This window comes from Tyto alba, unplaced genomic scaffold (assembly GCF_018691265.1).
Source record: "Tyto alba isolate M040663 unplaced genomic scaffold, T.alba_DEE_v4.0 Super-Scaffold_22, whole genome shotgun sequence".
NCBI classification, from domain to species: domain Eukaryota; kingdom Metazoa; phylum Chordata; class Aves; order Strigiformes; family Tytonidae; genus Tyto; species Tyto alba.
Genome location: NW_024881296.1, coordinates 5,015,542 through 5,029,757, shown reverse-complemented (window position 1 = coordinate 5,029,757; position 14,216 = coordinate 5,015,542). Strand labels below are relative to the sequence as shown.

Below are 14,216 nucleotides of genomic sequence, written 5' to 3'. Positions count from 1 at the left end.
CTTCTGAAAGCTTTTTCATGCAAATCAATGCAGTTTTTTCTTTCAGTGAGAAAATGTAGTTCCCCTTTAAGACTAAAATCTAATTCTATACCTTGGAATAGTTGTAGTGCATGATTTTCATTTACCACAGGTGTGAAGCATACCAATGTTGGCAAAGAATGTTTTCTTGGTGTTTATTTTTATTAGAAATCTTGGGACAAACACAGGTTACGCAACACAGGCAATTTTAAAGATCGGGCCACAACGTCGGTGGAATGCGCGTCCTTCCCGACGTGCCAGGCAGCGGTTTGCAAGGGTCTTTCAGCCGCTGTTCCCTGAGTGCATCCAGCCACCTGTCTCTGCCCTACTGAGCGCCAGAACTGCATGAATTCAGCGAAAACTGCTTCCCAAATCCAGCCTTGTGAATCCCTCCGGCAGCATCCCGAAGGACCGAGCGCACCCCCTCTTCTTCAAGCCGACCCGGGCGAGGCGCCCCGTGTTTTTGTGGGGCCACCCCACCCAGCCGGCCGCCTGAAAAAGAGTTGCTTTGCTTTTGAGTATATGCAAGCTTAAGTGTATTAATGTTTTCTTACTTTTATTTCAGACTGATTTATTTTACTGATAAGAATGGTGAGTAAGGGTTATTGGTAGCTCTCAAGTGAGACTAGGTAGGGTTTAAATCAGCATGTTTGATAGCGTGTTGGAATAAAAGGTTCCCTACGCATCTGATTCTTCAATGCTGGTGATGAAAAGTATAATGCAAATTGTATGTCTCCTATGTCTTCCATTCCGTATGGGTGCATAATACTGTTTTACCTTTTGATTAGGTCTGAGTTCCTTTTATTCGGAGCTAATGAAAGGACTAGGTGCTGGTGGACGTCTGTGGGAACTTATTGAAAGGAAGCCCCAACTTCCATTTAATGGTGAGTCCTTGGTTTGTTACTGTTCCTAGGTTGATTTTTCTCTTATTGGTCACCAGTACTTCAGAAGGATGTTTGCAATACTTAAAGGTAGTACTGACTTACATTCTTCTGAAATAAACTAGGTAATTCTTCTGACTTTTCCTAACTGAAACAAATGATGAAATTTTCCTTTAATCAGAAATATTAGAAGCTGAAAACTTGGTGGGTTTTTCCTTTAATTCAGAATATGCTTTTAAATATATTACTTTGAAAGTTAGGTGACTGAGGACATGCTCATTTCTAGCTTCTTGAAATATTTCTTTGATGTCATCCCCACTTTCTCTTGGATCAGCTTTAGAGTGAAAAGAGTTGGAAGAAAGGAAAAGGAGGGGTGGGAGGAGCTCTGAGATGGCTGTATCTCGTATTTCCACTAAAAGGTTTACCATGCTCATCTCTCCTGGCTAAGAGATTAGCAGTCTGAAAAGAGACGCTTTCAAAACCAGGTGTTTTTCATTAAGACTGTCTCAGGTTTAAAGGGTTCATACTAACCTCGTGAAAACGGTTCCTTGGTGAGACATGTTGATTTGAAGCTGAATTTGCAGGCACAGACAGTTTGAGGCCTTTCAGCACCACATGCCAGACTGAATTTTGGAGTGGGGGACTGAGGCATGACTGGGGAATGAAAGCGAGGAAGGGATGGAGCTGAGCTGGGGAGCCCTGCTTCATGGGAGGGTGTGGATGTGCAGGTACAGCAGGTGTTGCTTTTGAAATGATTTGCACCCTTCTCAGTAGTGCTGCCCACATTTCTCCCGTCTTTGAGGGGCAAGGAGCCACTCTAGCACACGGCTTACCTGACTCACCTATGGGTAGGGGAGCTGTGGGCATTTTGCTGCATGAGCAGCCTGCCATACCACGCGGTTGCCTAGCTGGGCATGTGTAGTGTTGGACCTGGTAACATGGTGATAATATTTTTCGTATAGCTGCAGTGTTCCAAGGATACAAACAAGGAAGTTTTGAAGGGGAGGTAGTATCCCTGATGAATCAAGTTTGACATTGTTGGAAGTGCGAGGAGAAACAAAGCAATTTTTGTGTCAAATCAGTCGTTCACATCTGAATTTTTTTCATGGGCTGCTTTAGGCCTAAAGATAGGTTTGTGAGTCTGAAATCACATCTGTTTTTATCGGTACATTTATAGAAGAGTACCTTTGAGAGGTGTTAGATTTTTATGTGAGTTTGCTGATGTAGTAGTCAAATCCCAAAAAGAAGATACGCAAACTTCATCTATAAATCTACCTCTTAAATAAGTAATTAAATATAGTAACATATAAACAAATAGAAACAATAAATATTAGCCACTGTGTTTTAAATATTTAATTGTTTAAATAGTATAATAAAATATTTTTAAATATTTAATAATATTTAAATATAGTAAAAAAAATGTATTTCCAGCAACACCTTGTTTCCAGCTTTATCATTTGGAAGCTAGACAATGCCCTCCAGTAGTGAGTATATTTTGTATAAACAGCATTTGCCTGTATCCAACAAAGTAATTCAATGAGCTGCTCATAAAAGATACTTTCTGTGCGAATTGCTGAATTTTATCAGCTGCATCCCACTAAGCAAAACTCATACATGAGTGTTCACCAGCTCTGTGTGTTGTTAAGAAAAGCAATATAGCAGAGTCCAGGTGAGCTGTTAACACTAGATTCTCTCTGAGTTTATGGTCCTCTAGTTTGTAAACTTTTTAAGGGCTGCTCTAAGAGGAAGAGTCTGAAAAGAAGATCCAACAGACCTAAAAAGGGCTTTGAGTGAGCTCTGGCTTTAGGAAATCATAGAGCACCAGGTTGGAAGGGACTTTAAGGATCCTCTGGTCCAACCTTTCTTGGCAAAAGCACGGTCTAGACAAGATGGCCCAGCAACTTAGAAGTATCCAATGTTGGGGAATCCACCACTTCCCTGGGGAGATTATTCCAATGGCTGATTGTTCTCATTGTGAAAAATTTTCCTCTTGGGTCCAATCAGAATCTCCCCAGAACTAACTTGTACCCATTATCCCATGTCTTTTCCATGTGACTCCTTGTAAAAAGGGAGTCTCCATCTTCCTTGTGGCTACCCTTTAAATACAGGAACATGGTGATAAGGTCCCCCCTAAGCATTTTCTTCATGCTGAACAAACCCAGATCTGAGCCTTTCCTCATACAGCAGGCTTCCCAATCCTTTGATCATCTTTGTGGCCGAACCTTCTCTGGACCCTCTCCAGCCTGTCCACATTGTCTTTGCATAGTGGGGACCAAAATGGAACACAGTATTCCAGGTGTGGCCTTATGGGTGCTGAGTAGAGTGGGGTAATGACTTCTTTATCCCTGCTGGTGATGCTCTTCTTGATGCAACCCAGCATCCTGTTGGCTTTCTTTGCTGCAGCAGCGCAGATAGAGTTTTATGTTTTGAGTTAATTACCACAGAGGGGTTCTTTTGAAATGCTGTGCTTCAGATTTCTGTTTTGCTTCTGTCTCCCTGTTCTGGAATTCGTTAAATTCTTAATCTGATAGACACCAAGTCACATTCTGACCTCTGTCTCTTATCTCTTCACAGCTGCAAACCTGGCTGTAGGATGCTTTTCAATGTGTATAGACTTTATTTAGTCAGTGAAAAGTAATATTACCAAAAGGAAACCACTATCTGGCTGATGAAGGAATAACTACACGCTCTGGTTTGTAGCAGTGAAGCTGGCTTAAACTTCCTGCCATGACATCCAGTGCCGCACTGAAGTTTGCTGTGCCCTTCATATACCTAGTGCAACTGTTGATTTCATCATCATTTGGATGGGATTCTTTTTTTTTTTTTTTTTTTTATAATCTGGATTATTTCAGTGCTCTTCATCTTTACAGTGGTACCAGGGCAGAATAAGCAGTAGTATTGGGTCAGAAGTTGTCTTTGCCCCTGAAGGTATTGAATTGTTTAATCACATCAATAGTGACATCCAGAAAACAATCTTTATTTTATAGATGGAACACAAATTGATCAACGTTTCAGATGCCCACGTAGCATAGGTTTAGAGAAATCTTCTTTTACATTTCCTTTCAATATAAACTAAATATATAGGAAAGGATATAAACCTTTGTCTCAAAACGCAGTTATCATTGATTCTGTCTCATCAGACAATAAAGCCAAGAGATTATTTCTTTACTGCCCAAACACACCTGAAACATCTACTCGCTTGGCTAGTTAGGTTTTATTTTCACAGAACTTCAGCTGTTGGTGATAACAAATACCTCTGGAACAAATTATAATGGCTTTTTTCCCTGTATCTAGAATCCAAATAAGAAACAGGTACAATCCTATATATAGCTTTTAGATATTTTTACAGTAATGTACAGAGGAAGGACTTGTGGTACCATACTTCCTGTATTGCAGTAGATTTCAGTGTTTCAGGCCATGGAATAGACCGTGCAATAACTTGAACTGAGAATAAAGATAAGAGATTACTTGTTACTTGGGAATAGTAAGGATTATGCTGTTACCACAGAATTTAGCAAATACATTTATATTCCCAAAGGGAGGTTTACAGACCCTTGTGGTTTTACCAAACAAATAAGTTACAATGTATATGTCCACGGATTGAAGTCAGAGAAGGAGTCTGAAATTGTGTGCTCTTGCCTTTGCCATTTCTATGCTACTACCATTAAACTGAACGCCTGGAGAAGAGGAGGGAATATGGGGAAAAGAAAAGCAAAATAAATTACTTGCTCTGGGGACAGCAGGACTAGTGAAATCTTGATTGCTACTCGTGAGGGTCTGTTTCCCATCCACAGTTACTGTTTAACCAAACTTGGGCATGTGCTACCGTGTACTGTGGCTGTTTGGGGGTTCCTTGTGTGCTGCATCAGAAAAGAATTAAGGGGTTTGACTTGCATCTCTTTAGCATGAACAAACACTACTTGGGTGTTGCTCTGGTGCTGCCAGTTTTCACAGAACTGGTAGGAACTTCATCAGTGAGACTTTGTCCCTTGGGAATGCGGCACCACTGTCCAATTAGTTTGCTTTGTATGGATGTGCATCGCTGAGGTTGAACAGGGCTTGAAGAAACTGTGTTTGTCTTACCTATTTATAAACTTTTTCTAGCGCTGATATTCTCTGAAGATAATTGTTTAAATCAAATGTCGTGCTACAGAAAGGAGCTGGTTTTATTTAACTTCAGCAGTCGTTCTTTCATGATGGTTCATTATGGTATTTCACAAACTAAAATTTTAATTTCAGTGAATTGTTGCTTAAGAGTTATGCTTCTGATTGGTCGTTGAATACACAGTTGTCTTGAATTTATTAAATATACTTTCCACTTTAAAAAAAAATAATCTAAAAAATAGCCATTAATGCAACAAACCTAGCAGCAACTTTATTGCAGTGACAGTTTTTGCTTAAAAGCTACCCAGTTAACAGACAGTGGAGAGGGAAGGGCTCTTATCCAAAGCGGAGAGTGTTTCAGGTGACTTGTGGCTCGGTGAAAGGGCAGTACGTGATTTGCAATGTTTATCTTTTTGCATGTGTTCTATGGCAACAGGACTTTGGCCTTCAACAACTCCATTTTATTTCATTGCTCCTAGTGGACAAAACTTAAGTTGTTTATAATGTGTTAAAAAATTCAGATAACTCTACTAGAAATGAGCATTGTGAATTGTTAGGTATTAGCAAGATGCAAATTCTCCCTCTTGCTGTACAGTTACCCTCTTGCCTACGGGTTCACTGCTGGTGAGCAACCTGAAGTTGCGTTCAGGACAAGTGGCAAAGCACAGTGGTTCAGTCATGGCTGAAATATAATCCCTGTGGTCCTGAATTGTGGCTTGCCCCTATCCCTAGATCTAACATGGAGATAGATGTTTCTATTGGGTGTCTGTAAAGCAAGTTCTAGGAGGGCTGAGCTGATTTTTGTTTCTGTTCACGTTTCTGTATTTTTTCTTTGTCATACAGAGGGAATCACATTAGGCAAAGACACATTCAGAGGTGCTTTGGAATTCAGGGATGTCGAGTTTGCATATCCAACACGTCCAGAAACATCAATTTTCAAAGATTTTAGCCTTTCCATTCCAGCTGGCTCTGTTATGGCTCTGGTTGGCCCAAGTGGTACAGGGAAATCAACTATTGTATCCCTTCTACTGAGGCTGTACGATCCTATCTCAGGTATGCTTTGCGTGTTGCTGTCATTCATAACAACTGATGCTTTGCATCTCAGATACCCCTTATAAACAGTTGGGGTTCCTGTTCCACTGATGCACCACGCTTGCCTCTGGGGCATGTGGCTACCTTGTGGTGCCTGCATAGCTTCTGCCTTTCTGATCCACCAGTATGGGATTCCTCAGGGGTCGTTGTTCTCAGCTGTTCTTTCTGCCTCTCTTCAGTACTTGTCAAACACACGTGACTTTACTGTTTCTTAAATTAAGGTACTATCACTGTTGATGGCTTTGATATCCGTCAGTTAAATCCACTGTGGTTCAGGACAAAGATTGGAACAGTGAGTCAGGTAAGGGAAAAAAAAAAATTCTAAGTGAATGAAGTAATTTTGTGTGATCAACTAGCTGTGCCTCACTTTGCTTCTTTTTAAAACTATATCATTTTGCTTCTTAGTGAAATCCCTACATCTCACCGTAACTACTGTTGTGCATGCTTTGTTCCAAAATTAAGTATTCCGAGCCCATCCCATTATTCTGTAATCTTTTTTTACATATTGATAGAGATTCAGATTGTGAAGGTAGAAGAAAAGTGTGCATGTGGAGACCGGAAAGTACATTGTTGCAAATTGCATAGGTGTTACTATCTTGATGTTTCCTATGATTTGTTGGAAGAAGGTAATAGAAAGCTTTATAGTTAATCACATTTTGTATTAACGGCAGTTACATAATCATATTTTACACAACCATTTGAAAACTGACCTTATGTGCTCTGTGTTGTTTCCAGGCAAACACAGTTCCACTAGGAAAGCATGAAAGTACAGTAGTTTTGGTGCTTGCTGTTGTAGTGTCCCCTCCCTAGCGACCCCCAAACTCTGGAAGTGCAGACAAATGCTTAATGGTCTCCTAAAAATAGACTGACCAAGTAAAATATGTGTGTTCATTCCCTCATCCCCCTAGATGCTTCACAGTGTAATTAACTGTTAGGTTGATGTTTTGGTTAAAAGCATAAAGATAACTTGGCATATGTTGCATTTCAAAACAACTATTTTTTGTAATAATGCCAACAGAAGCTTTTGCGCAAAAATGATTTTCATATGAACACATTAGCATTTTTCTTTTAGAATGTAGGTATTCCTCTCGAGTTACCAGTAGGAGATTTATACTGGTATTCATCTTATAGCATGTCTCTTTATTTTATAAACAGAGCAGACAGCTTGTGTCAGATATTTTCCCATTGTACATCACTTGTCCTACCTTCTAGTCCTCTTCTCTGTTCCAAGCTTTAATGTAAATTAAATGCACAAAATGGCATGAAAAGTGTGTAGAGATTAAGAGAAGAATCATCATTTTTGCAAATGATGCTATGTAGTAAAGTACAAAGGGAGAGTTTCTGATGTTTGAATGAATAGCTTTTTCTGAACTTTTCCTCAAATATTAAGAACTGAGAGTTATGTTATGTTTTGTCAGTTAAAAAAGCAACTTATTTGTAATCGGTTTTCACTGCCCATTTTTGTTGCTAGGTGAGGTTTTTTGTTGTTTTTAATTCAGTTAACTCTTGCTCACGTATTCTTTTTTATGGATATAAAAGCAATTAATGTTGGGTCTGAGAAGTGATAAGGGATTTATGTTATCTGGGATATAGACAATACATGCATGTAATTACAGATCTACCATATTAGTTATGTTTTTGAATTTTTCAGGAACCAATTCTGTTCTCCTGTTCTATTGCTGAAAATATTGCCTATGGTGCAGAGGATCCTTCTACTGTGACTGCAGAGGAGATTCAGAAAGTTGCTGAAATAGCTAATGCTGCTAGTTTTATCAGAGATTTTCCAAAAGGGTTTGACACTGTAGTTGGAGAAAAAGGCATTTTGCTTTCAGGTACTTTTTTATACTGCTTATCTTAAAAATCTTGATGCTATAGAGTGAAGTAAAAATTCTGTTATTTTTTGTTACCAGTTCTTTCTTCAAGTCATAGCCTGCCTTAAGTATTAAAAAAATGCCCTCCTTCATCTCCATTCCCCCTCTAAAGTACATATGCCTAATTCTGCTCAGCCCATGCATTCAGTTAAAATTACTTCACATCTTTTTCCCTATTTCAATTTACTGAGCTTTTTCCCCTAGGTGGACAGAAACAACGAATTGCGATTGCTCGAGCTCTGCTCAAGGTAAGCCAGCACTCAAATAGCTATTTAACTACTTTGTGGGGAGGTCGGAAGGGTTAAAAAGGAGGATATGTTTCAATGAGAGAGGTTAAAAAGTATTTTTAAAAAGAAAATTGTATCTTTTATATTAATTAAGAAGCTTGAAAGGGCCAAGTGGTTTAACTAAAGACAGTTTACTTACATAAGTGCTTCTTCTTGTCTTTTAGTCATGTTTTTTGATAGTTCTTGCCAAAACTGGTGGTAAATCATGTTATAATGGCTCACTTTCAGAAGACCGGGTCAAGGATGAAGGAAGACTTTAAGAATGTGGTGCCAGTAAACTTGTATATGACATTTCAATCTCTGTTTAGATCTCTGTCTTCTGGGTTGCAGGTTACTGGCACTACAGATGCCCTGTCTTGGCTTTGAGGGGAGCTGGTCTGGATATGGGACAAGATACTATTTTGGTCACAGTTTTGTGTCATTTTTTTCTTCAAGGGTTGGCATGGTTCTGGCTTTAGGGCAGACTCTGCGCTACACAAATTTGAGGAGGCTTCTGAGGATCAGGACAGGGAATTTGGTTCAGGGACAGCCATGGGGCCTTACAGGGTGGCTGGAAGCTTTTGACCCTTGCTGAATTCAGCTTACATTCATGTTAAGCTGCGTGGGTCTCTATAGCATTTTAGCATGCCCAGTTCTGCTAGATTACTGGGAATTTTTCATTATAGCAGTTCTCTTTCACCATGAATGCTGAAAAGCTAATTGCATTTCATGTCAAGTACAGTTCATGGGAGTAGAGACTTCATTGGGAGCGGGGGGGGGCGGGGAAAAGTTGTAAAAAATAAATGAGTAGTTGATACATATGTGATTGGGGGTGCAGTGGAGTCCCTTCTCTTCCAGATGAAGTCTAAAGCTTTTAGTCTCAACTTTATCAAGTTTGGTTTATGTACTGTAGTTCAGAAGCAGCTTCTTAGGGATATGAGTGCTGGCAATTTTTTTTATTATTATTTTTTATTTAATTGGGAAGAGTTCTTAAATGCTAGCTCTTAAATACTACTTATTTCATCTGTGGGTGAAATGCTGCTTGTTGGTAGGTTGTTATTTTTTGCTACTAGACCATTATATATAGCAGACTGACAGAAAGCAGAGAGTAGCTGGGCCTCTGTGAAAGATCCACATAAGAGCAGTAAATAGGAAATTGAACTTTTGACTACAATGCTACCAAGTATGCATTAAAAATCATGACCTACCTTTAGTTTGTATCTTTTAAATAGTTATCAGGTAATAGCGTTCTGTTACTTTAGTTTGGAAAATTTGAAGATGGAAGAGTGTTATTTCTGTTTTGTCACCCGAGGATTTAGGCTTCTTAAAAGTTATACTTTGAACAACAGTCAGTTCTTTTGATGAAGTACGCTTCCTTGGAGTTTTAAGCTGTATGAATCCTATTCTGTATTGATATAAATAAGCAGATCTTGTCTAATTCTTATTATAACCAATTTTACTTTCTTCTTCAGAATCCTAAGATTCTTCTGTTAGATGAAGCAACGAGGTAAGAAAGAAAATAAATAGAAGCTTAGAAATTATCTGTCTGTAAAACTTAGATTTGGGAGTTCTCTCTTTCCTTCTTTGAATGCCCTTGCACAAATTACCTAGCCCCTTATTTTTCTCTACCCACAAAAAGAATGTGCTTTATAGAATGTGTGAATTGGTTAGGAGACCTGTGATAAAAGCTGTTTATGCAAAGGGTAGCTGGCACACTGCTGTAATTTTTGATGAAGTTAAATTTGTAATATGTAACTTGATTTTGAAACATCTACTTAAATCTTTTTTGTATCTTTAAACTATGATCTTAGTGTAAAACAGAGGTGATTATACCTTATAATATATTAAGTATAACTTAATTTTTTTCACTGAATTAATTTAGTGTTATTTCTCCATGCATATTTTTGCATATGAGAATATGTAGTGCCTATAACTTAGATGTGTGCACTAAGCATGTTCACGAAACTTTCATGCAGTTCCATTGGCTCATCTTCACCAACAATAGCAAAGGTTTGCAGTTTTAGCAAAATAAGCCTAATACATATAAAATTAACCTGTCTTAAAATATCCTCCTTTGTCCCCTCATGCTTCCCATTTCTTACTAGCGCTTTGGATGCTGAAAATGAGTATCTAGTGCAAGAAGCTCTGGACCGGCTGATGGAAGGGAGGACAGTCCTAATTATTGCTCATCGTCTGTCTACTATTCAGAATGCTGATTTTGTTGCAGTCCTTGGCCAGGGTAAAATTCTTGAATGTGGAAAACATGAGGACCTACTTGCAAATCCAAATGGACTTTTCAGGAAACTAATGCAGAAACAAGCTTTTCTTCAGAATGGTGATACTTTTGCATTAGATTTACAATCTAGAGAAAAGGATGTATTAAAAGAAAATGTATGAGAGAACATACGGATAATGGAAACTTACAAACTACAAAGAATATAACTTATGTGTCAGTTATGTAAATGTTATATTTTTCCAAAATGTACAAAATATTCTTTGAAACTTAAATGTGTTTAAACTTTTTATTGAAAGCTTTTTAATAAGTATCACAACTTTTAAAAATGTCTATCACACTGAGATTATTTCAGTGTGTGGATTTTTCTGTTTTGTGTCATGTTAATTGAGACCATTTAGAATCGTTTTCTGTAATGCACTGTATGATCATGTGTTGCATTCTCAAGCAAATACAGTATTTTAAGGGTAATTAAATGACAGTCTTTTCATTTTCATATCATTGTCTCTTCCATTTTCAAGGAACTTTTGCTTTCTGTGCTTGTCAGTAGTCTTAAAATGCTGGAATTCAGAAATGTGTGACACTAACGTACTCTGAAAGCTCTGTCTGACTTCCACTGCACTGTCCTTTCAGTTACCATATGTTCTGAAATCTGGAAGTTGATTATGATCACCATCTACAGTTACTGTAGAGAATTACATATGAGAAAACATTTTAGAGAATATGGAAGCGTGAGTTGGAGGAAAGTTCTTTAAAAACACAAACAAAAACCCCACAAAAAAGCACAACCAAACAAAAAACCTAACTGACTTTACATAAGGACAAAGAAAGTGTTTTGGTATATTAAGTCAGCATAGGAAAATCTAAAATTTGCATGCATTTTCTTCTCTATTTTACAGTTCTTTAGTTTCACTTCCTTTGTAAGATGCCTTTGTAAGATGGCATCCACAAGAACACACTCATAATGTAAGTTTTTGTCCTTTTTTTAAAGCATGTGTAAGTTTTTTATTGTTACTTAAAATTTCATTCATAGAAATCCCCAGTTTTCCCTAACTACTTAATTAGGGACAACTAGTAAACTACCTCTGCAAGGACAACTAGTAAAATAAACAGCATTACATTGATTTGAATAACTGCAGGAGGGTACATTTGGCAGTAAAGGGTAGGCTTCATGTTTCTAATTTGAGAATCTCTTTTAATAGAATCTCTCTAGACTTTCTGAGGATGCAAAACCCCACAAGATAATATTAAAAAGCTAGTAAATTTCCAGGTCACATTAAAGCTCATCTATGCTAGGAAAACTTATTGCTGGAAAACTTTGTTGGCAATAGGTGAGATACCTAGTGTTGGGAGAGCTTAAAATGTTTGTCTAATGGGCCATTATTGGCCCTTTGTGGAACACAGTGAAAACTCTAAAGAGATCTGTGTGCTAGGGAATGAAAACAAAATTACATCCACATGTAATTTTATCTTCTGATACAGCTTTACTAAAAGCAGATACTGTAATAAAGGTATGCCAGAAATACCACTGACCCAGTGATTAATTTCTGTGTTGATTACCAATTATTCTCTTTCTAATGTATGTAGAGGGACTTGAACTTTAATCTTTACTCATGTAATCCCTCCTTATGTGAGATGCAGCGACCCCCTTTAGTCACAGGTTACAGGAATTACTTGCACCCTAATTGAAGGAATGTTTTATGTCTTTTTGTTCATTAGTTGTTCTGACAGGGTTGTAATCTACAGAAAAGATAAAAAGAAGCTCCAGTCCACAGAAAGGGGAATGTCTGTCATAACAGGTACACTGAATAACAGACTCTTCAGGTTAGAACCACTTGAAATACTCCTTGGAACAAACCACAGACTTCAACAAGGTAAGAAAACAAAGTTTCTTAGGAATTTGCAAGTGGAAAGCCTTGCTGGACAGCTGCAGGTTTGTGGATTACACACCTGCAACGTATGTGATGTGTGCACAGGGCATGAGTAGCACAGCAGTGCTACTCAACACTGGATAGCATTGCATTTTGAACTGTAGGAGCCCTAGTAGCTTAATGTGGAAAAAGGTGAGAGAAAGAAAAATGGAAGTACTGCACACTGATGTTACAAGAGTGGAAGACTTTCCTGTCTAAGGCGGAAACTCCTGGTGTATCTCTAACAATCCTGATAGGTGTCTTCTGCTAAGGACCACTGTTTCACGCTGCTGCCCTGCGTTGTGCAGTCCGTAGGACAAACAGGGGCCATGCGGTGTAGAAAAGACTTAATGTGAGAGTATCTGACTGGGCATCGCAAATAAGTTTAAACCAAGCTTTCTTACACTCACTGACTGTATTCTCCATCGTTGCCCCTTCAGTCTTTAGTAACACTGCGTATCTGCTATTTGTTTTGTTTAAGCTCCTGCTAGTAGGAAGAGGTTCAGCTCCATGAGGGATGGTTATTAACAGCTCAATACAGCTGTGCTCCTCCTAGTGCATTCCAAAGGCCAAAAGGTACTCAGAAATGCTTTTGATCGCAGACAAATACGATTTAAGTCAAATTAAACTTACCCAGCATCTCCTGAATGAAAGGTCAGACCTTATGCAGAATTGGTAGAGGTTTCAAAGTGTCCTTGCAGCCCTGGTGCAGCACACTGTATAAGGCCATCTCTCTTTTATGCTGCACACACTAGTTTTCAACTTTGGCCTAAACATATCTTCTCTGTGTAGAAAAGTAATAAAGATGATTTCCCAGGCATTAAAGAATAAATGTAATTAATTTCACATGCACACCCATATATCAAATACGTAATAAAAATATCTTCCAGTTTTTATCACTAGTTGCCATATTTTAGTTGATCTCTATGGGCATTATTTTGAAGACTTTTGTAAATACTGCCTTTTTTACCCTTGCCACGGGGACCAGAACTATTTCCTTCCTTAACTTTTGCTGCTCAGTCATGACTTTTGGGGCTTAAATACTGTATCTAATTGCTTTTCAAAACTACCTTGCTAAATTGACTTTACTAATTAAGGTTGAGTATTTGGAGGCTTAATGAAAGGTCAGCTCTCAATGTATGCGTAATCCCTTTACTGTGTTCCTAGTTAGTTTTCTGATTTTTGGCAGCACGAATGTTTTCCTGAGTGAAATAAGACACTGAAAATAAAGTGTCTTGAGTAACTGTATTACTTAAACTACTCATTAAACTATTTATTTTAATGCTTAAATAGAGTACTGATCACAACATTATCACTGTGGTGAATGATTGGCATCTCTCAGCTAAAGTTCTTTCAACTCAGGTTTCAAAATGCAACTTTCTGCTTTAATCTTCTGATAGAGAGAGCCTCTCTATCAATACTTTAATATTTGAAAAGGAAGTTGACAGTTACTGGAGTAATAGAAGAAATTATCCTGCCTTTGTGATTTCCACCAATTCTGCCTTCACCTCTCCACTGCTCAACATTTTCAGCTGTCTTGAATGTGGACAATCATTTCCAGTTCCTTAAGGGGTCTTAAAGTCATGATGCAATGATCCAATAGATTAACACTCTGACCTATCAGGAAACTGTGAATCTGATGAGCAAGACATTATATTTTTTATCTTATGAAGAAGAAAATGGTACTGATCTTTAACACACAGCTTTGTTTAAACATCTGCATAGTCCCACAAGGCATATTCAGTTAACTAATTCATGACAATTTTATTTGTTTTGTAGGTGATGGAGTTTGCTGCTACCCTTTCAAACTAATTTTGTTTCTAAATGGGTAGGGAGCTATT

The 14,216-nt window shown here is 38.1% G+C and overlaps 1 protein-coding gene across 1 annotated transcript; it reads left to right on the top strand.

The window, feature by feature from the left end:
• The first annotated feature begins 536 nt into the window (after positions 1-536).
• Positions 537-10,961, top strand: LOC122153755 (ATP-binding cassette sub-family B member 10, mitochondrial-like). The gene is made up of 7 exons (XM_042796156.1): positions 537-902; positions 5,847-6,056; positions 6,317-6,396; positions 7,747-7,927; positions 8,171-8,214; positions 9,705-9,739; positions 10,338-10,961. Exons 1-7 carry the CDS (start codon positions 833-835, stop codon positions 10,627-10,629), a joined length of 912 nt encoding a protein of 303 aa, XP_042652090.1. The 5' UTR covers positions 537-832; the 3' UTR covers positions 10,630-10,961.
• The last annotated feature ends 3,255 nt before the right edge of the window (positions 10,962-14,216 follow it).

Bases quoted from the DNA above. Each gene is read 5' to 3' on its own strand.
- LOC122153755 (XM_042796156.1), top strand. From the start codon at position 833: ATGAAAGGACTAGGTGCTGGTGGACGTCTGTGGGAACTTATTGAAAGG. The intron at 6,057-6,316 runs GTATGCTTTGCG...TCTTAAATTAAG, and splicing joins GCTGTACGATCCTATCTCAG to GTACTATCACTGTTGATGGC. The intron at 9,740-10,337 runs GTAAGAAAGAAA...ATTTCTTACTAG, and splicing joins CTGTTAGATGAAGCAACGAG to CGCTTTGGATGCTGAAAATG.